The sequence below is a fragment of the Lates calcarifer genome, unplaced genomic scaffold, assembly GCF_001640805.2.
Source record: "Lates calcarifer isolate ASB-BC8 unplaced genomic scaffold, TLL_Latcal_v3 _unitig_4342_quiver_2007, whole genome shotgun sequence".
Lineage (NCBI taxonomy): Eukaryota > Metazoa > Chordata > Actinopteri > Centropomidae > Lates > Lates calcarifer.
Genome location: NW_026116843.1, coordinates 1 through 22,701, shown reverse-complemented (window position 1 = coordinate 22,701; position 22,701 = coordinate 1). Strand labels below are relative to the sequence as shown.

General features: G+C 38.0%; 2 protein-coding genes across 2 annotated transcripts; one reads left to right on the top strand and one right to left on the bottom strand.

Annotated features, from left to right (window-relative positions):
- The first annotated feature begins 3,566 nt into the window (after positions 1–3,566).
- LOC108898755 (uncharacterized) lies at positions 3,567–6,571 on the top strand. Its single transcript, XM_018698778.2, has 5 exons — positions 3,567–3,594; positions 3,921–4,007; positions 4,410–4,718; positions 5,283–5,313; positions 5,502–6,571. The coding sequence occupies exons 2-5, from the start codon at positions 3,926–3,928 to the stop codon at positions 5,857–5,859; spliced, it is 780 nt and encodes a 259-aa protein (XP_018554294.1). The 5' UTR covers positions 3,567–3,594; positions 3,921–3,925; the 3' UTR covers positions 5,860–6,571.
- An 802-nt stretch (positions 6,572–7,373) lies between these two features.
- Positions 7,374–20,089, bottom strand: LOC108898753 (nectin-1; the record flags this gene model as incomplete). Its single annotated transcript, XM_018698777.2, has 7 exons — positions 7,374–10,934; positions 11,204–11,336; positions 11,430–11,529; positions 13,511–13,665; positions 17,334–17,427; positions 19,341–19,643; positions 19,748–20,089. Coding segments are annotated over 7 exons (1,139 nt in total), but the record flags the coding sequence as incomplete, so codon positions are not given.
- Positions 20,090–22,701: the final 2,612 nt, after the last annotated feature.

Genomic DNA, 22,701 nt, shown 5'->3' with positions numbered 1-22,701 from the left:
GGCATACTGCAAAAGCAGCATATGGCCACAAAAGTTGCAGGTGAGAGGGCTCTCGCATAGACAAATCACACAATGAAGTGCTGGTACAGCTCTATGAGAAGAAGAAGAAAAGTCCATTTTCAGGTTAAGAAGAGCATACCTTTCTTTCTTTCTTTCTTTCTTTCTTTCTTTTTTTTTTTGCACATTCAGAGGTTTACTCTGTGTAAGGCCTTTAACCCTCATAACACCTCATCTATGCATCCATTTACACAGGATTCTTTCAAGTGAAGAGAGATGTGCATGAATTTCAGAGCATTTCTCTCCTTTTCATGTTTATATACCAGGTAGCACAGCCAGAGCTGAGTTAGTGAAGGAAAAACAAAAACAAAACAACACAAACAAACAAAAAAGACCACATGTTGAATGTCTTTTTCAATGTGAATCTCTGCATTTTAGATTTGCTTATGTTTTGTAGCTTTTAAGTAGAACTCTGTACTGTGATATCAGTTGTCCATGGAGCGAGAACAGGGCTCATTTTGCCCTATCAGAGAATGAACTATAGTAGCGACCTCAGGCCAAATCCTCTCTTTTCGTGCTGTACAAACAGGCGTCCGGGCGATAAAGATCATGCACCATCAGCACAAAGTATTGTTGGAGGCGAGACAATAAAAGAAACTGCACTCATCAATGAAAACAAGCATCCTTGACCTGGCTGTGAAAAAATCGTTCTACTTGATTTTATGCGACCATATTAGGTCCACCCCGCAGAAAAACACAATAGTTGTGACATGCTTTCAAATTCAGAGAGAAACAAACAACTAGGGGCAACTCCCCCTGTACATAATGCCCTATCTCATGTCTAATAATGTACATAATGTGCAGAACAGCTGTTTTTAGTTATTTCACTGTCTAGAGGAATCACCCAAGTCTAATTGTGATTACAAGACTGGTTTAATCTCACAAACCCAATAAAGACAGAAAATGCCATGCTGTGGTATTGTGCATCTATCTGAGTAAAGAAGATGAATTTCTTTGCAAATCATTAGCAAGTATTTTAATACAAAGCATTAAGCCTTAAAGTATGCCTTAGGTTTATCACGAATCTGCCTCTCATATTCTCTGGCTTTGTTTATTCAAACAGCTGTCACTGTTGATTTTCCTGTGCCTTATCCGTAAATCTATGTTCTCAAATGTTGTAAGATTGTAGCAAGTGCTTATATCGCTCTGGGACCTATGTGAACTTGATGTTTTATTGCTTTTTTTTTTTTTTTAAATCCGAGTTTCATTTCTGTACGCAGCCCCTTAGCACGCACACACACACACACCCTTCCACCCACCCACGCACATAGACACGTCTCTATTTGCAGCTTAACATGTATTAACATGAAAATTTAATGATGTTAAGAAGACATTAGTGCATAAAGTTGCATTTTTGCAGGCATGAACACACACATACGGTGCAAGCTTATCCTCATAAACACACACACACACACACACACACACACACACACACACACACAGTGTTGGTCTTGGGGTATGATCAAACGGCTATAGAGAAACTCTGAAAGAGAAGGCAGCTTTGACCCATTTGTGACCCCCAGCCATCCCTTTGCCTCCCATAATCTAATGCTGTGGAATCTGAATTAAAGAGCGCCTTCAATGAATCACCAAAGTTTTGAATACTTTAACATTTAACAGTGTCTCAATCAAAGCATGATACTGGTCCTTGTGTACATCGATATGACTGGTAACGTATGACTTTTTGTATTTTAAGAATGTTGCATCGCCTGTATGTTTGTAAGAAGACAAGATTAATCTTTGGAAAGAAAAAAAATCGTTTTACTAACTTGTAGTCTTCTTTGCTGATAGATGTGTGGCAGTATCTTCTTTTGGAATGTGAACCAACGCAATAAAAAGTCACACGTGGTCTAGAAGTCTTGTGTCAGTGTTCTCTGCAAGACACGCACCCAGAAATACACACACAACTAAACACCACAAATGTACAAACAGACACACACCCATTCACAAACAAGCTATGGCACTGAACTCAACTCAGGGTAAAAAAATTTAAAAAGCTGGTAAAGGTTGGACTAATTTTAACTTCTTTATATATGCTGGGTAGTTTGTGAGTCTTATTTAAACTGTTATAATACATCATAATTTATTTGATTATTATATTTTCCATTATTATTCTGGATCTGCAAAGTAACTATTGACTTCAGTTAATTTAGTGGAGTAATGCGCCTAATTACTCATCACTACTGATTCTTGATCAGTTAGATTTTATATCTCCAGAAATGTCTGTCAAAGGTCTAAGACACAGGAAACAGGAAACCTCAGTCATATCTGTGGGCAATAAATGTGCATATTACCCAATATGTGATTTGGACTGAGGGAGGCAACATCAACACGCGGGTGTGTACTCAGTTTCATGAAATATGTTTGGTAACAACAGGATGTGTAGAAAACATTCAAGTATTAAATCTCCACTAAGGGGCAGTATTGTAAAAGGTATTTTTTATTCCTGCACCACATGGCTTTTCTGTCTTTGTTTAGAGACATGTTTAAGATTAAACAGTGCAGAACACAGGGACAAAGTTTGTATCGATTTGAAGAAGCTGGATCATGTGGTATTATATATATTATATTATATTATATTATATTGTAATTCTGAGATTCAGCATTCATAATAACATTTTTTTCTTTTTTCTTTTAGCAAGAAAAGAATGCCTAAACCCTCAAAGGTAAGAGTCATTGGTCTAAAAAGCCAAATTTAGACCATAACATCATGGTTGGGGAAAAGCCCCAGATGAAGCAGACCAACCTGTCTGAGGATGATGGGGTTTTGGAACTATGATGCATTAGGATTTGTGCTAAAACACCTAATGGGTGGGGGTGGGGGATTATGTGTTGCCATAGCAGTACTGGGCTGTCAGCTACAACTATGCACCCAAGACAGACAGACAATGGAACCACTGTACAGTCTACCTGATAATGCTGCCTTTGTCTACATGCAAAGATGCACTCATATTTCATTTTCATTCCATAAGGGCGGATGTGACATATCTCAAATTCAAATGCAAATCAAACCAAGCATTTTCATTTTCGAGGAACACAGAGTCATTGCAAAGAGATACAAGGTCCATTCTATTTTCCATCATAGGATATTTTTGTACATTTTCAAACATGAAAAAGAAAATGACAACAGTTAATGTGATCTGAGGCCTCTCGCGCTCTTGAGGTCATATGAACAGTGTTCAGACAAAAATCTCTGCCAAACAAATGTATTCAGCAAAGATCTTCAGTAAAGGCTCACAACCGATTCTGCAACTTTTAAGAGATGGTAACCTCTCTTGTGCAGCCACAGGACACCAAAGTACATCTAAATATTCACTTCCTGTGTGGAAACAGTTTCTGCTGTGGGTGTGGGGGGCCTGACCAGTTTGAACTTGAATACACTGTCATAAACAGAGATGTAAGATACTACTATTACTCTTAAATATATCTATATTTTGTCAGTTGTTAGCCTAGTAACATTAAATTAAAGCTGTGGTTTACAGTTAAGGAACTCTAGAACGAGAAAAACGAGACAAACAGCACAGATACTCACCACCGGTAAGTAGGTATAGTTCCTATATTTTTCACATGACATGATCTGGAAGATTCTTAGTGGCATTTTTATTCATGAGTCAACAGTCATATGTTTTGTCGATCTTTTTACATATCTTGTGTTTTTCTTTCTTTTTGTTAATGCCTTGTTGGCCAGGGCACTCTTTACTTTAATCTCAGTAGGGATCTTGTGCTTAAATAAGTTTAGTAAAAATAAAACATTTGGGGATAGGATCACTCACAACTATCAAACTCTATTTTCTGATTAATTATGTTATAAACCCATATAGGCATAATGTTTACAGTAAAACTTTGTTTGTCTTTGTTTCAAGGTGCAATGGAATATCTCTCTAGATATTTGAGCACCAACAAGGCAACATCTCTGATATGTTGTGTGTTCTGGATTTTCTCACCGGCAGGTAAAATGAATTTACAATACCAATACTCTGACAATGACATTTTGGGAAATATGGTTATTTACTTTTCTCTATGAACAAAATAGTTGTTTTTAAACCTCAGTTGTTGTTCTGTATCCAACAAATGAGATATAAAGGTTCACTGGTGAGCTTATGAAGAGCACGGCTCACCGTTTCTCCGTTTCCAGTCTTCTTGCTGAGTTAAGCTAACTAGCTGCCATCGGTGGCTTCATACTTACCAAGCACGTAACAGCAGTATTGATCTTCTGGTCTAACTCTCAGCAAGAAAGCAAACTGATATAGTTCCCAAAATGTCAAACTGCTCCTTTAACTGTACTGCAAGAAAATTGTGACAACATGGTTGTTGTGCAAAATTAAATCTACCATTTGAACTTTTCCTCTTAGAAGGGGACATCATCTCAGAGGTGGCTGGCAGCAGTGTGAGCATGCACTGTAACAACAATTCAATCAACACACTCCAACAGCTGACATGGAGACTAAATGGAGTTACTCTGATCAGCTTTAAACCACCAACTGAAACATACGTCAATGAAAAAGCTAACAGCCTTAACATAAACATGTCTAAGTCAGAGAGCCAACTGTACGCACTGATCATAGAGAGTCTCCAGGAGTCTCATATAGGAAACTACACCTGCGACACAGCTACGGAAACTGGAACATGGAAACAGACCTGGGAGCTGATTGTAATTACAGGTGTGCTTACCATATTAGAAGATTAAGATTAGACTTAACATAAACAACGTGTGTGGCAACAGCAAACAGAGTCTTTGAGGGCAGTTTATACAATACACATTTTAGATCTCTAGTCACTAAAACCCCAGAGGAGCCTGCTTAAACATAATGTTGGTTTAAAATTAAGTTAAAATATTACATATAACTAAACATAATACTATAATGGAGTACAGTGTTAGTGCTCAGGGTATTTTGAGAGTCCACAGGACATGAGAGTACTTCCTTTATGAAAGTCATCTTTTGTGCACAAAACTTAAACTCGTGTTACAAGTGTGGCACAGGTTACAAACATCTCTTTTTTCCCCTCCCAGAGCACAAAGAGACTGAAAACTGGATAAGCTGATGATTATTGTGTCAGTTATTGTTCCTTGCACATGTTGCCTGATCTTTATATTTGCTTTGACCATTCTGCGAAGAGTTTACAATCGGCGTGCGAGGTAAGCTGCTGTGCTTCCTGTCATTGTGTGACCACATGCTCATTCAGATGTTTGGCTAATGGCATTACGCTGTCACTCTCCTTTACAGAAACAGCAGTCAGGCTCCCACTGCAGAAATGGTAAGTACAAAAATGATCATCTCTTAGATTTCTCAACTTGGAACATACCAACAAACTCAAGTAAAATCTATTTCTATCTGGATATGCTCTGCGACTGAGACTGAGCTCAATCTGAGCCGACTGTACAAAGTGTGAGCTGTGATGTCAAGTGATCCATTTTTGCTCTTTTCCTGTTTTTTCAATGTCAGGAGGAAACAGAGGATATTTATGAGAATTGCCTGGAAACTAATCGTAGTCGACAGCACAGACATTGTCAGCCTCATCACTACAAGCCCAGAGCTTTTTGATATTACGTGCAATCCAGAAATCCAGAAAGGGAAGGAGACTGCAAAAAGGACGGGGGGGGCTGGAGGTACATGGCAAATGAGCACTGCAACTACAACCAAAGAAAACCTTACTTATATTATGAAAACTTTTAATCTCTGCTTTCTTAAGACATATACTATATGTAATGAAGAGCATAATCATTGCTTAAAAGCTGCATCACCTAATAAAGTTGTTATGGTAAATGTGTTAGCAGTGTCCTATTCAAACATTTTTTACTGAGCTGAGATGACCTGTAGAATCAGGTGATAGTTCCCTGTGGATTTTTTTAAATAAAACTCTTTGGAATGTGGAATGTGTTGACACAGAACAGTTTTGTAACAGAAGAGTTACAGAGGGAAAACCAAACAGTGGAAGCAGCTTTTTCCATTTTTCATTCTACTGGCATAAGCTTTTATATGGAAGCTGCAAGGGTTGATGGAAAACAGAGCACCTGTATCAGTTGTTAGGTGAAGGTAACCATAAACCACTCAGGAAAACCACAGTATTTGGCATTTCATGGGTCTCATCTGAATAAACTGCAGCAATGCAGGTGGCTGTGATGTTAGTAGCAACTGAACTTATCTGACATGTTATTTTTTACTTGAGGTTACTGCAGGCGAATGTAAAATGTCATTTCTTTGTTATTTCTTATAAGTAAGTATAATTTGAATGAAATTCAGTTATAAAATATCAAACAGTAGAGAGTATCCTGTTGCTGTAAGTAACCATAGTGAATACAAAACACAGAAAACTGTTTTTAAAAAATGAATGGTAAGGACGCTTCAAAGAAAAGAGATAAGTGAGGACTGGCTGAGGTTCAGTATATTCAGTTGAGCTCAGATTCTTAATGAATTAATAAATAATAGCAATGGTGGTTAAATTTCATGGGGTATTTAGTAATTTAGTATTACACAGACGACACAATTATTTATTTTTTTTTAATTAAAAAAACTGTTGAAATCATATCTCAGCAGAGGCTGAGATATGTTGACTTTTAGTCTTTTGTATGGATCATGTTCTAAAACACTTACTCTTACACACTCCATGATGCTTTGTTCAGCCTCCTCCACTAATAAATGCCAATTCCTCGAAATACTGTTTGACACTAATGGCACTGTGGAACAAGAAAACCACAGCTCTACTAGTGGCCTAAACTGAACTTCATGTGCATATTCAGAGGCATGTCCTTTTTAAGGATAGATTTGGATTTTCAGGTCTGTCTTGATACAGTACTCATATGCTGTATATAGTTATTGCTTTACTGTTGATCTTCCAAGTCAAACAGGCTGCTATGTGCATACCTCAAAATGTGTCCAATGCAGCAGGTGAGATACCTAAGAAATCTGAGCCAACTCAGCCTGTTTGGACAGGAACTCTCATTAAGAAAAATGTGAACCTAACATTCAAAATGGTGCGAGTTGAACAGTGTGACGGGTACTTTTCTACTCCCAAATCAGTTTTTGGCTGATTTAACTTTTGCAGAGTTACACCCGAGTGTAGTCATTCTTTCTTATGCAACAAGATAGTAGACTGGCCTTGTGATGGCTGCTGTTTTCACCCACATGATAGTGGCTAATCCAGAGCACTCTGGTCTGTGCTGAATTTTTTTTTCCATAGTGTGGTGTGTATTTTTGTTCAGTTGGTTAAATACATACTGCAGGGCTGAAATACTGCAGCTGTCAAGCATGGGTGTGTGTGTAAAGTACACACTGCAGGCCTAAATACAGAAATACTTGAGTTCAGTGAGCCTGAGGCATTTTTAATATTTTTCTTTTAATCACAATAAATTGTAAGGTAAAGGCTACATTAGTCTAGTCAACAGAAGATAATTTAAAACAAGCAATGAAAAAGCTAAAAATGAGAAGGCACACAAAAGTCATAAAAAAAAATCAACAGTGTGAGAAATATAGCATTAATTAGGGTTGTTCTATTCTAAAACCTAAATGAAAATGAATGACTGACACCCTATCCATTAATGATTTAAGGCTGTGTAAGAAGATTATTAAAGAAGAGTCAGTGATCTATAACCCACACACCACACTGATTAGAGAACACATGAACATGAAGATTTCAGGTTTACAGCTCTAAAAACACACAGCTTGTATAACTAAAGCTACCAAGGATGAGTCTGACTATGACTAAAATGCATTTGACTAATCTCAAGACTAAGACTAAATCTAAAACTAAATTTTGGTCAGTCCAACACTTGGTGGTTAGATTACCATGAACACACACTGATGAATCCCATTGTCTTTAGTGGTCCTCTGATTTAAAGAGGACGAATGGTAATCACTTTTTATTTTTAGTTCCAATAGTGATGTGAAATGTCACCTCTGCTTCTTAGATTTACACCAGCTTGGGTGTCCCCAGATGAAGTATTTTAATAACTTTAGTGGGCCCCTAATGTTTCCTCTAGTGCTATTAGCAGGTTTATACATTTTAGGTGCTAGTCAATTAACAACAATTAGACTGATTACAAATGTAATATAACTTGTTTACCCTAAATAACCACTCATTTTTAGCTGCACTAGAAGCAGAGGGGATTGTAATTTTGGCTAGTCAAACACTTAATGCTTTGTGACTACTGTTAATTATCTAAAGCTAAAGCTAAAGCAAGGTGGTCAACATGGCGAACAGTACCTCCTAAACTTCACAAAATTTACCTTATGATTGTGAACATGTTAGCATGCTGATATTAACATGCAGTAATGCTGTCTCACAGAGGTGCTAATCTGGCCATACTTGATTTGACTACGGACAAGCCATAACACACACTCTACCAAGCTAACATTCACATACCCAGTGTGGACCTAGATGTGTTTCTTTGTCAGACTGATCAGCAAAATTGTAGGAACAGGTTGTCAGGACAGATTTACAAGAACATGCAGTACTGTTTAAACAACAGAACACTAATTTTCTGCAGGGACACAGAACTTCAGTCACAACATGTACGCATGTACACACCCTGTATGGATCGCCAGTCCATCGCAGGGCCAACACATATAGACAAACAACCAGTCACACTCACATTCACACTTATGGACAATTTAGATTTAGTTAACCTAAGCTGCATGTCTTTGGACTGTGGGGGGGAAGCCCGACTACCCAGAAAGAACCTACGCAGGCACAGGGAGAACATGCAAAATCCACACAGAAAAGGCCCGGGCGAACCCATAACCTTCTTGCTGTGAGGCAACAGTGCTAACCACTGCACCACCGTGCTGCCAGTCACAACTTAGGAACTAAAAATACAACAGGTAATACACTGATAAAGATAACATGTTTTTTCCCCGACCTTGTTAAAACAGTTGAAGAAATTCCAAAGAAGACATACTGTCTTATGGCATTTTTGCCATTTCAGCCTTTACATGGTAACCTAGTAGCAGCAGAATATTTAAAGTCATGCTTCACAGGTTCAGAAATTTAGCAGCGCATAGCACTGATTGTTTATGGCCAGTGTAATCCCACCTTTGGAGTGACATCAATGACTAAAATATTTATACAGATGAATGTGTGCTTAGGCAGCACTAACACAACGCTACACTAACCCATATCACCACACCACCCCAAATGTCTTCAGATGTAATGGTGTAGACAAGTGTACCATTTTTATTTTTTCTGTACTATTATTATTATTATTATTATTATTATTATTATTATTATTGTTGTTGTTGTTGTTTGTTGTTGTATTATTAGTATTATTACACTACAAAACTGGAAAAACTGGAATCACTGCAATTACAAAAAAAAGAAAAGTGATGCAGGTGATATATTTGTATGAAATTTCTGCTTTTGCTTGTGTTTTCTTTATTTACAGTGCATTTTCTGTGGGTGCGTGTTGCTGAATTGGCAAATACACTTCTTAAACTGCTTCTCTGAGTGTTGAGCCTTCACAACCACAATATTACCAGGCTTTCATTCTATTTTCTAAGTTTTCTGTTTAAATTTCTCATGAACAATGTCTTGGCCATCAGTATGTTTACATGCATTGAAAGAACCAGGTTATAGTCAGTTTTCTGTAATCTGATTTCTTTTACAGTCATAAATGTACATTTTAGTAACCAGTGGTGCTCTGACCTTAACACAACAGTGAAATAATACTAGTAGTAGAAGTAGAAAAGTATTATCTGCTACCTGTACTTGTAATGTCAAATGTAAAAATACCCATCTCACAGAAAAATGACCATTGTGACTGATGTGTTATAATATCTAACAATATTAGATTGTTAATACTGCTTTGGTTAATCAAGGTTAATTTTCAACTTTAGTTTGGTCCAGTAGTAATCAAGGGTCAGACTCCTCCAAAAGGGAGGAGGGGGATTTGTGGGATCATCAGTGGGGTAGAACAAAAGGGAATGAATTCTGGATAATTACCCCTCAAACTCTCAATTAAGTGGAACTATCTGAGAAATCTCTTTCCTAACAACTAATGCACAAGCATGAGTTGAAACATGACAAGGGACCCACACTGCCTTTTGTTTTTATTATTTACCAATGCATTGTATTCCATAAGCTTATCATATAACCTTTATGTAAAATCTGAAAAGTGACAAGTAACTAGGTTTCAAATTAATGTAGTGGAGTAAAAAGTTCCATATTTCCCTATAGGATGTAGTGAAGTAGAAGTATAAAGTAGTATAATATAAAAAATAGAAAAAAAAAAGAACTTAAGTTCAATATTTGGGTAAATGCACTTAGTTTCGTTCCACCTGCTGCATGTATATTCTGATTTAGTAATTTCCACATTGTATGAAAACAATTTAATGTTTTGCTGTCACCTGTTTTCTACAATTAACCTGGTTTCTTCAGTGAATGTAAACGTGCTGCATGATCATCTGCTATTATCAGCAGTTAATGCTGTTGGTGTAAATATGGACATGAGTCTAGCGCCATTGGTGTGTGTCGTTTATAAAGCGAGCAGAGGCAGTAACAGTGAAAGTAAGTTCACCAGACTTCCCCTTTCAAAATCAGCCATCCATCCATCCATCCATTATCCATGCCACATGTTACATGAAGGCTGCAGGCACTGGGAGAAATGCAAAGAGAAAATGCAAAGCAAACCAGGGTTTCACTGGCATTCAGTCTCTATTTCCCTTTTTCTTGTGCTGGATATGAGTACTTGAAAAAGGCTGACAGCAAGAAAGAAATTCCACAATGAAATCTAGTGGTAAATACACAGTTTAAAGATGAGAGTATACAGTTATATGCAGCACCTGGACTGTTTCATCTGTTCAGTAATCAGCTGAGCCAGGAATAAGGTGTGTTAATTGCTTGCAGTCAAATTCTTGTTGCTTTCACAGTTGTCAACGAGATCTCTAAGACAGACAATTCAAAACAATTGATTAAAACAGCATTCAATATCAAATCCGTTTGCAGAGAGTTATGGGAACTGTTTTTCAGTTATTGTCTTTCATAAACAGTGCTGTAATAATGTAAAGAAATGCTGATAATTCATCATTTAATGTGCTGTACTACAACATAATTACAACTACTGCTGTAAAATGCATCTAATAACTGCAATAATGCAAAAAAAGGAAGACACATAAAATTTCACCAAATGAAATACTGTACGTGTTTCCTCTACCTGTGTCTCTTGTACCGCAACTGCTGTTTCATCAGCTTCTTCTTCTACTTCTTCTTCTACTCTTTGAGGTTCTTCAGATCCGCTGGAGGTTTTTCGGACCTTTTGCATCTCCTCACGTGTGCCCCCTGGCATCCTAGAAAAAGGAGCCATCAATCAATATATCAATATACACCTAAAGACCTATATGAAACATGCAGTGCTACTATACTTCTACTGTTCTTGGTACCTTGTGAGTTTCCCAGATTTATAAAGGTACCATACAGCAGCAGCAGCAACAATGGCAATCAGCAAAAGGCTAAATAAGGCCCAACAAGCACTGCAGGCTCCTGTAGAGAGACAGAACACAAGACAGATGAATACAGCAGCAGGAAATATTGATATACACAACCACTTTATCTAGCTAAATCTAATGATGTCCACTATAACAACTATAACAACAATGAATCCTACCTTAAAGCTAATCCTGTTCAGTTTTTGACTGTGTGAGGTCTCAACTATGTGTTTAAAGGAGTTAAATCAGATCAGGTCAGACTAGGGTCACTGGTTTGAAAAAAGTGGAGGACACCTAGTTTATGTTAAACCAGCTCCCTTTATTGTTTGTTTGTGTTTTTGGCTGATTTAATTAGCAAAGCAACAGTTTGTCAGGCTCTGTGATCAGTGATTTACTCATCAATGGTTTCACGTCAACCTGTGTAGAGTTTCAGTGTGCAACCTGGTGACTGCAGCCAATCAGACCTTCTAATGTAAGATTAAAGCAACTACAATCAATAATTTTATAATAACAAACTAATGTGACGGTGGGAAAGAGAATTATCATCTGAATCAGCAGCTCCCTTCAGCTTTACAATGCTAAATATCAAATTTAGTCGTTTAGCTGCACAGTGTGGAACTTTCCTGTTTTGGGTCACCCTCAGAAAAGCTCTAAAAATGTGCTGTACACTACCTGCTCAGTACCATATGACAGACTAGTGACGAGCTGGTGAATACAGTGGAGCGTTTGACAGCAAAAGATTACCAGAAAGGAGTTGATAAAGACCAAAACAGAGAAAGAGGAGAATGAATATTGGTCTTTTATTTCCCAAGTTGCCAGAAACACGACTTTAAATGAATAATAGTAATGGCTGAATATGTAAGTAAACAATGTATTGCTAAATATCATACTAACGTAAAGATGATGACATGTCAGTCTTGTGTTGTTTCTGCTGCCCCCAAGTGGCCAAAAAAATCTGTTATGGCAGTTTTAAGTGCTTACAAATTTTTTACTATCCATTCATTATTATCAATGTTGCAATCATCATTGTAATCACCTCTGGCCTATAGAACAAATAGTACACAATCATGCAAATTAAGCTAACTTCTAATGGCATGTCAGTGGTATATACATTTAACACAGTACCACAAATGTTTTAATTTTCTCAGACAGATTATTATCTATGGCTCAGTTCATGTCTCCAGTAATCCATGAGCCCACATGAACAATACCAGGAACATCAAACTACAGCTCACCTAAATGGAATGCAGTTGTTTTGATTTGTTACACATATCCATTACACCTGAGCTTCCCCTACTGTGACATGCTATGAAGAAGTCTCTTAGCTTGTTTGCTAATGAAAGCAAGTTCCCCATGTCAGTGTTTCCTTTCTTCAACCTATGTAGTAAAATGTGCGAACATGTACAGGTGTTTAGTGTATTTAATGCTTTGTGTATTTTCTGTCTGTTTCATAGCACATAAATATTCCTCATGTTTTGTTCACTAGCTGCATTCAAACACCATGCAACCCAACCCTTGGTGAAAATGTTTTCTGACAAACTTTCTTGTCCTGGCAGATCCTGGCAGAAACCTGACTTGACCATGACTGGAACGCTGAATAATTCACAAGATGGAACACGCGGCGTTGAAGATTTAGGAAGCTGTATCCATACGCTTGAATCAGTTCCTGCTGTACAAGTGGTGCAGTACTGCATGGGTGTAAATCAATCATTCATAGCTTTTCTTCTACTTGTCTCAGCTGTGATGTTAACAGGTTGAAGGAGCCACAGCTTTCAGCTCCTAGACAGCTGCCAAGCCAGGCCCTGGTCAAATGGTATATATAATAGTGTGCTATGGGAGTGTCATGGTTGGTCCTTTCAGTTGAACATGGCTAGAATACCTCCATAGGGAGTGTCCAGGAGGAATCCTGACAAAAAGAGACATGCGCAAAAAAACTAAAACAAACAAACAAACCAAAAGAATAGGAAAACAAATGCAAAACAACATCAACTCAACTTTTTGACAAAAACCCATAACCAGATCAAACCTGACCTCACCTGAAGTCATATGCACATAGAGGTAACCACTGTCCTTTCCATACAGGTTAGATGCTTCACACTGGTAGAGGCCATTCAGGTCAGAGCTCATGCTCAGAAACTGCAGTGTTGCACCCTCTACTCTGACACCAGGCTGAGGAAATGAATGGCCAGGTCTGAAGCAGACAGACAAGACTGAGCATGACATAAGCAGACTAGACTTTAGGAGAAAGAAGAACATTTCAAACTGTGGAGATATGTGCCATGAATCTAATGAATTTACATGATTATTTCTCAGTTTGTGTAGATTTGTGTTTTTCTGATTCATCAACTTGTTGCCTCCCTTAAAGGGAACTGTCTGCCTACATGCACCTCTGACATGCACCAATTCAGTAATTGTAATGGGATGGTTGAATAGATCTGAACACACCCTATGCCTGTAAATTACAGATGGCTGTGTCTAGGTTCAGTCTTATAATTTTCCAAAACCAAAAACTCACCTCACATCCTGAACAAAGAGCTGTGCAGAGATGGTCTATAATTATGTTATTTATTCTTGACACGACTATTTCACTGTTCATGTGAATGCTATGAATGTCTTCTGGGACATTCTACATATGGCACCCATTTCCAAATGTTTGGCCAGTTTTCATTTTAGGCAACTTTATGCTAATACTCTGCTGCAATTCAACTGCAAATATTGTATTTCTTAGTGCACTACATTTATTTGTCAGCTGGAGTGACAAGTTAATTTACAAATTGGGATTTTATTTACAATACAGAAGATTGAACTACCTACCAATACATAGGTACAGTAATTTATAATAGTGTAACACTGACAGGACAGGTTTCTGCTTCGAATACGTTTAATACCAAAGTTCTATCGGAACTATTTTAATTAATATTATTATACGATTTTAATAAAATAAGCATCATTTCGTTTAATACTGGGGGGCATGTACTTCAGTTGTTAACTATACAAATGTTATGAAAATAAACTACTCTCAAAAAAAGAGTGACAAATGCTAATAAATCTCAGAACCACCTGACCAGATGATGATCTTCATTGAGTGGCCACTCCTTTCATTTTCAAGCAACCCCAGAGGTCAGATGCTCTCTGAGGGTGTCATCCACATACTTGCTTAAGACTATCTGGAAACAGATCTTCGATTCAAGATTTGAGTGTGTTTGGGAGAAACCCTCTTTTATTACTTTTTTCTGTTGCTCCCCTCCTGGTGCCAACTGACAACGCAATCTGTCTATCTCCATGGATGTTGTGCAAAACCCTTGTGTTTTCAGACAAGTTGCACATATGTCTGATTTGCCTAGATAACTAATACTAGGGTATTGCACCATGTGGACCATGTGCAATATGTGCAATCAGATACTATGAGAGTATCTGATCAGTTTGGTCAGAATCTTCCTTTTATTCACACTCGGATATTTCCCCATCCGAGTCAAAAGTTTAAAGCTACACGTCTGCTTATTTTGTTTTACTTTGTTTTACTTTACTTACTACTTTTATTTCATGATACTCTACATTAAGACTTACAGCAATGTTCATTTATTCTGATATATCTCTATTATGTGCATAATATTGCCTGCCATTCCTTTAAATATAGCACAAACTCCCATTAGAATGATTACATAAAAGACTGATTGGTATTTTCTAATAATTCCCATATTCCCCAACAAATAGTACAATTTAGCAAAATTTTCCCCTTACAATATTCAGAAACACATCACTCTCACTGGGCTTTAACACAGTCCTGGGCAGTTGTTTCTGCCTGTGCCTCTGAAATCCAGCAGTAAAGCCCTTTTTTGAAAAAAGAAAGCTTACAGGATTATCGTACGTGTCTAAATGTTCAACAGTAAAAGAGGGTCACAGCAAGCTTCCTGTTTTGGTTTTATGTACACTGTTAATTATAGCAACAGCTGCAGTGTAAGTCAATAAAACCCGATAAAAGGCAGGATACTGATCTGAACTGATAATGAGACCACCCTTTCTTTAAAGCTCTATGTGATGACAGTTTCAAACTTGGATATATACAAAGCTGTGTGGGTTAACTTCTCAACCAGGTGTTTATTTAGAAAAGGCTTATATTAGAGACAGGCTTTTATTCCTAAGGTCACTGCAAACTCACAACTTCCCCCATATTTATCTGCTGAACTCAGTATTACATGCTTTTCCACAGCACCAAACTCACCACTCTGCTGCTTCCAGTTTCTCTTTAGCAGACATGGTCTTTTAACTCCAGCCCACTCAGTCATGTCAGTTTTTCCTGACCAAAGTTAAGCTTCTGTGTATACAATTCAAGACCTAAAGCAAATTTTCCATGTTAAATGTATTCTAGCTTTCCCTTTATTGTTAGGCTTTAAACTACTGCCTCTGTCAGTCCACCTTTTGTACGCTCACAGTGACCTTAATCTTTGACCACCAAATTCTGAACAGTTCATTCTTGAGTCTGAGTGAATATACCCCATCTGAAGAAATTCCTTAAAGGCATTCTTGAGATGTCACATTCAAGAGGACAAAAACATGTTTGATGAGGTTACAGTGACCCTTGACAACCAAAGTCTAATCAGGTCAGCCTTGTGTCCAAACTGAACTAAATTTGGAGTAAACTCATGAAAATCTGTATGTTTCAAAGTGTTTCATTGACAGTCATGCAACATCAGCTGGGAGAAATGAAAATGTTGAAACACTAGAATTAGTAATAGGCAGTTAAAACAGGTAAGGTGTGCTACAGGTAAGCCATCCCCCTCCTAAGTGATTTCATCTGGCCTTTATTTGTTCGTGCTGGCCAGATCCGGTTATACTAAAATTTATGGTGGTCAAACACACTGCACATCTGTCATCATCAATTTGTTTCAGTCATAAAACAGTGGTAATTTACCCCAATAAATAGTTTCTATGACCCACAACTAAATCATTATTCAGTAAACTCAAGTTTAGCTGTATTAAAACCAGTAAAAATGGTTTTATAGAATGTTTAATAATCAATTGTCTCAATTTCACATGCTGATGAAGGTGAGAATCAGTCACAATCAGACACAAAGTGACTGTGTACTGTGTGACTGTGAGTTGGCAAAAAGGCAAATGACTCTGCAAAACTGAGTAGAAGTGCAGAGGATCTGAATAAAACAGTAACATTCGTTGTGGATTGTATTGTTTCATTGTGAGAAAAGAAAAAAACATGACCTACCTTAATATAACAAGACTCACAACAGTTTGGTTTCTTTAAACTACAAAACTGAGGGGTCTCTGAAGGGCTTTAACTCTTTAACAGTGCATTTTGGGAAGTTCCTTACAAACTTTTAGCTTTAAAAATGTAATGAGTTGAGTAAACTCTCAGTAGTTTATCCATTCAACTCATCAAGTCAAAAGACTTCTCATCAGAGAAGCTACTAGAAATTTTAAGTTGAATTGACTTGAAATTACTAAAACGTATATACTTACTTTAAACTTACCTATCAGCTTACCTTAAGTTAATGACAAAAGATTAGTTGATTCCATTAGATTCCTGTATGGTGTTTAACATTTACCATTGTGTTGTTTGCTGACTAAAACAGGAAACAAGGAGATTTTCCTTCTGCTGGGGATACCACCATAGACTCACCATAGACTCAGATATTTACAAGAAAACCTTAAAATGTTAGCATGGTCATCCAAGCTATGTTTCTATGGTACAGACAAAGTCAGTGCAAACACTGACTGTTGTAATCATAAAAATTCAGTATCAACAGTATTCAAACTTATTCAAATTTATATGGCTTCATGGTGAATAATAAAAACAATCTTGTTTGATTAAGAAAGTTTCCACTGAAACAGGTTCATTCTTACCTTCTCCAGGTAAAATTTGCACTCGGGTTGGCTTCAGTCACACACCGAAATGAATCTTTAGATTTTTCTCCAATGTACACTCCCATGGGTGAAACTGCATGAAACAGAGAGAAAGAATCAAATTATATCAAAATATTAATAATGAACATCATGTTTGGATTCCATCCCATGTGAACTGATGTAGAGTTATCTAGTTTATAATAAACTAGAAATAACACATATGGGTGCTTCTTAAAAAAAAAAAAAAAACCGCTAAATGTACATCCAAGATCCATATATTTATAAAAGCCTTTTCATGCTTGTCTTCCTCATATGAACAAATATCTGCCATTTAGTGTGCATGTTTCAATAACCAACAATGGGTATGTGAAACTATATCTGTGATTCTTTCAAGGTGGGGCCTGGAGACAAAGTTATCACTGACTCACCTTTAAACTATCTGGGTGGAACAATCCAGTGATCAGTGTGTAATGTGAGTTGGTGGGAATGTTCACTAATAACACAGGTGTCCCTGTGGGTGTGGAATATAAAATGATAACTAAGGCTCCATTTGTGGTAAACAAGACACTTTGTCTTTGCCCGCTGTTTTTTTAATCACTGTTTTTATCCATGTCTTGTCATTGTCCTTCTCACTTGTAGGAACAACACACACCCCGCTGACCTTTCCTCAAAAATAAGTGAAGAAAGGGCATGTGGATTTAAGGCAACTACCTTGCTCTAGTCTAGACTCAAAAAAAAGAAAAGAAATGCCTGAAACCTTTCAAAAGCCAAACATTTCTCAACTGCTGCCCTGTGGGAAATGCCTACTACTTTGCTGAATGCCCTGTTGTTTGCTGACCTGAAATAACACTGCTCTGCCACTGCAGTGACAGCCTGGCATTGTAAAAGTAACAGTAATGGAGAAAACAGAACCTTAAGACCAATTTTAAATGTATCTGAGGTTTAGGCTAAAGTCAGTGTGCAGAAATGACTCTGTTTATAAAGAGATTATTTTAAGAGATAAGGGTAACTTAACACCCCCTGATCGTATTTTTTGCTCACCTGCAGCAGATGCACCTCTGTGAAGTGATGTGGGTATGTGCTGAAGGATCTGTCAGTAAACCACACCACACACACATCCCTGTTAGGTACAGTGCCGTGTACACTAGTTACTGCTTGCAATCCCACAAAGCACTGCACTGCATTTTACTTTGATGGTGCATCTTGTTCTGCCTTGTCTGGGAGGCAGACACACTCTGCGCCTTTAATAGGCTTAAAAAGATTTTTGATAAAGCTTATAGTTAAAGCTGGCTCAGCTCTTGCTTGAACCATCCCTTATTTGTACTGCTGTAGACTAGACTGCCAGGGGACTTCCCATGACACACTAAGCTTCTCTCTCTCTTTCACTATCTGTACAGATTCATATCCCATAAATACATTTTACTAACTTGATATCTTTGGTCTTTCTCTCCTCTCCTGTCACTTTCTGCAGGTATTTCTGCCTCCAGAGCTGTAGAGTCTTATCTGTGATGACAAGCCTCCTGCTGCTCCTACGACCCTGCTCAACACCCACTGTTATACTTTAAAGTTATTAGTGCTAGTCTGTTAGTGATATCACTTTATGTCTTTACATGGAATCTGTATTATGCTGTGTTGTCCTGTCCCTATTTTCTCTCCCCTTTCCCCTCTCTTTCTCTCTTTCTTGAGGCAGATGGCTGCCAACCCTGAGTCTGGTTCTGCTCGAGGTTTCTGCCTCTTGCTTAATGCTTGCTCATGGTGAGAATTTTTGGGTCTCTCTCTGTAAATATAATAATATAAAGAATATGAACTGAAGTGGAGTGCAGGGAGACCTGTTAAACTCCTCAGCTCACCTTTGACCACCTTCAACCTGAGCAGAGCAGAGGTTGAATCGGCCAGCTGAGAATACCTATGACTGTGCAGGGCCTTAATAGAAGGTAAGGGTAAGGTGGGTTAGGGATAGGGTTATTGTAATTAATAACTGATGTAGAAAAGTATTTGTGTACCCACAGTAGACCTGTATGGTGAAGGACATTGTTTCCTCTTTCGACAGGGCTGGATTGGTGACGACACACTGGACCACATGTTGGTTGATTTCTTTTGTAGGAACTCCAAACAGTGAGCTGACTGTGGTGGTTGTACCGTTGGAATGTTGGGTGGAGCTGTCCGTTGCTCTCACTTTTTCTGCCAGAGTACCAGTGAGCCACCTCACCTCTGCAGGAGGCCTGGAACCAGCAGCCGTGCAGGTAGCAAGGGAAACCTCTTCATTACCCAAAACAGCATGATTATGGCTGAGAGATGTGACCGGAGGGACTAGGAGAGTTAGTGAACACAAAAAAGTCAACATGAAGGTATAAACAAGACTCACTCTCTCTTGCACACACACACTCAATCCAAATATTTTTTAAATACTGTACCAAGCAGGTTTAAAGGTATCTTGGTTTCATGATTTCCACTGGGGAACAAAGTGAAGATGCACGTGTAGACACCCTCATCCAGCAATGTGACATTCGATAACTGGATAGATCCATTTTTATCACTAAAGTTTCCAATGAATTGAAATCGATCATCGCGTCCATTGACAAACTGTGGTCCATTTTGGGATGTGATAGTATAGAAATTGTCATTCTGGGGTTTTCCTCTGGTCATCCTTTGCCATGAAATCTGAGTAAGGGTTTCCGTGGTGTCAATAAGTTTGCATGGTAAGACAACAGTCTCTCCTTGCACCTCGGTGATGTTTCCTCCAATCACCCGGAGAGCTGTAAGATAGAGAGACTAGACTTTATTGATCCCTTGGGATGACTCCCTCAGGGAAATTAAGTAAGATGCAGGAAATCTCATCAGGGTGTAAGAAAGCACAAACAGAAGTAAGAACAGATACGCAAGAACTGACACCAGGTCTGAGCAGACAGAGTATCTGGTGCCAGGCCATACTTCCTGCACATGTACAGCAGTGGACATTGCTGTTGACATAGCTGCTCTTATTGTACTTCTTTCTAGTCCACCTGAGGTCAGCTTAGAGGAGCACATGTGCACTTAACTTAACCACCTGTATTATGTTTAAGATTTGTGATTGATTTCTTATCATTAATAGTACCATTAAGTTTACCGTATCGTCTTGTTTAATGTTTTAAGTGGTCACGGTGGAAGGCGAATATATGATTTGTGGTATCTGAAGACGTTAAATTGAGCTCTAGGAAACTGCAACAAGCAATTTTCTGACATTTTGTGAATGAAACAGTTGATTCATTAATCGATTAATTGAGAACACAACTGGTGGAATCACTGATGTGTAAAATAATCACTAGTTCCAGCGTATCATAAAAAATCTCAACCTGTACAAATTCAGAGACTTTGAAACACTTAATGGGTTTAGAAAAAAAAAGAAGCCAGCTTTGAAAACCTCATCACATTTTTTGGATTTACCCTTAACTTTGACCAATTAAGGCTGTAGCTTAGCTCAGTAAGAAAGAATGCGAGAGTCTGTGGGGTTTTGTTGTTAGCAAATAGCAATTTGTGTGACTTATGCATGCAATCTGAAGGAGTTCTGTCTGTGTTGTTCTGGAAGATAGCAACTGTTTGTACCTAAGAAAGAGAACATGCATTTATGTTCAGAGCTTCAGTAAATTTATCCTGAGAAATTCACTTCCCTAACCTTGTGACTTCTGCTCTAGCACTGATTTTCTGTCCTTACTTTAAAAGATTCACATATCACATAATGTGGGACTCGGCCTGCAGGCCTCCTCTGTGGGGTCAGCTCCACAGTCAGGACAGGAAATGCACGCAAAAAAAACAAAATAAAATTGTGTAACTTCCAGTGGAATTGATTTTGCCATTTGATGTGGTTGATAAGGTGTACCAACTGTACCAAGGATACTACTTGTGACAATGGTAGGTGACTTTTTTGCATTATCCATACAGCGAAGAAAGTCTGAATGCATGGTTCTTGCATATGCTTAGCACAAAACAGCTACTGCTATTCATTTGTGTCATTAAAACAGCATGCAAAGACTTTGATGGTTTTTCTGTCTTTTATAGAGACCACAGAGGGAATGCAATATGTTATAATTTATGTGATCAGCAGTTACGACCAGCCCAGAGTTGTACCAGATCCGTACAGAGCGGGTTAGAGCAAACCAGCATAGAGACCAGAGAAAGGAACTGGCAGGGGCTGCACAGCTGTACAGAAAGCTGTGGGTTGAGGGAAACCTTGAGGAGGCCTTGAAAAGGTTGCAGGAAGGTTTCGCTCTTGTATAAAATGATTGTAGATAAATAAGAAGGAACCCTGAAAAGCAACAAACTGACTTGATCTAGCCACTTATGTGAAAATCTCTGGAGACGATTGGAGGAGAGTTTGCCATGACGCACAACACCTGACTATCAACACTAGATTCAAGAATAAGAATTGCTGCATTTTTTTGTGTGTCGACCTTTATAAGTGTAATTGTTGTGCTTATCCCTGAAAACCCTAATAATTATATATTTCTCAAAGAAAGCCAGTGATTTACAACATTAAAGGCATGGGACATTCTGTGAAGAAATATTACATAAATATCACAGCAGTTGAAAGACAGAGGGAAGCACAGACATTTAGAACCAAATGGTTACGAATAAAAATAGAAAACAAAAATACACAAGGGAAGCTAAAATGAAGAGAAAAAACTGTTTCTTTTTACAATTGCTTCGCACCATTGTACAATGTAATTACATAGAATTCCTTTCCACTCGCAGCCCCAGCATGATTTTTATTTGTATTTTTTGTGTGCATTTCCTGTCCAGACAGCAGAGCCTGCAGGGAGATTACACTGATGATTGTGTGCTACCTTCAGAGTTTAGAATGTGAATGATGTTAACACTACTGTTTTTCAACAAACCTGGTGGTTGTATTTCAGCCAACCAGCAGATTCAGAAACTATTGGTTTAATTCTCCTCCTTTATTCCAACAGAAATATTCATCTCAACATGGATTTTACCTTTAACACAGTGTTTACTGTTACTTCTACTACAGAGGGGGTTTCGTGTAGAACAAGTCATAACTGTTCCTGATCATCACATTAGATCGTAGTAGTAATGTCTGAATCATCAGCAGAGAGCAATCGTTCGTGTTTCCGTCTTACAGGCGACACATGCTTTTGTGTTTATTTTTATTTTTCACAACTGCGGCCAAAACATTGATGTATTTCTAACTGAAGGTCTCTGCGTCTGCTGTTAAAAATACAGTTTTTTTCCGCTACGAGGCACGTCATTAAAGCCCTCAAGATACTAAATGCGTCATAACACCATGTCTTTGTTAGAAAAACAGGAGCATGAAACCACCTTACCGCTCGAACATCTGCTCAGGTTGAAGATGAGCACGAACAGCAGCGTTAGT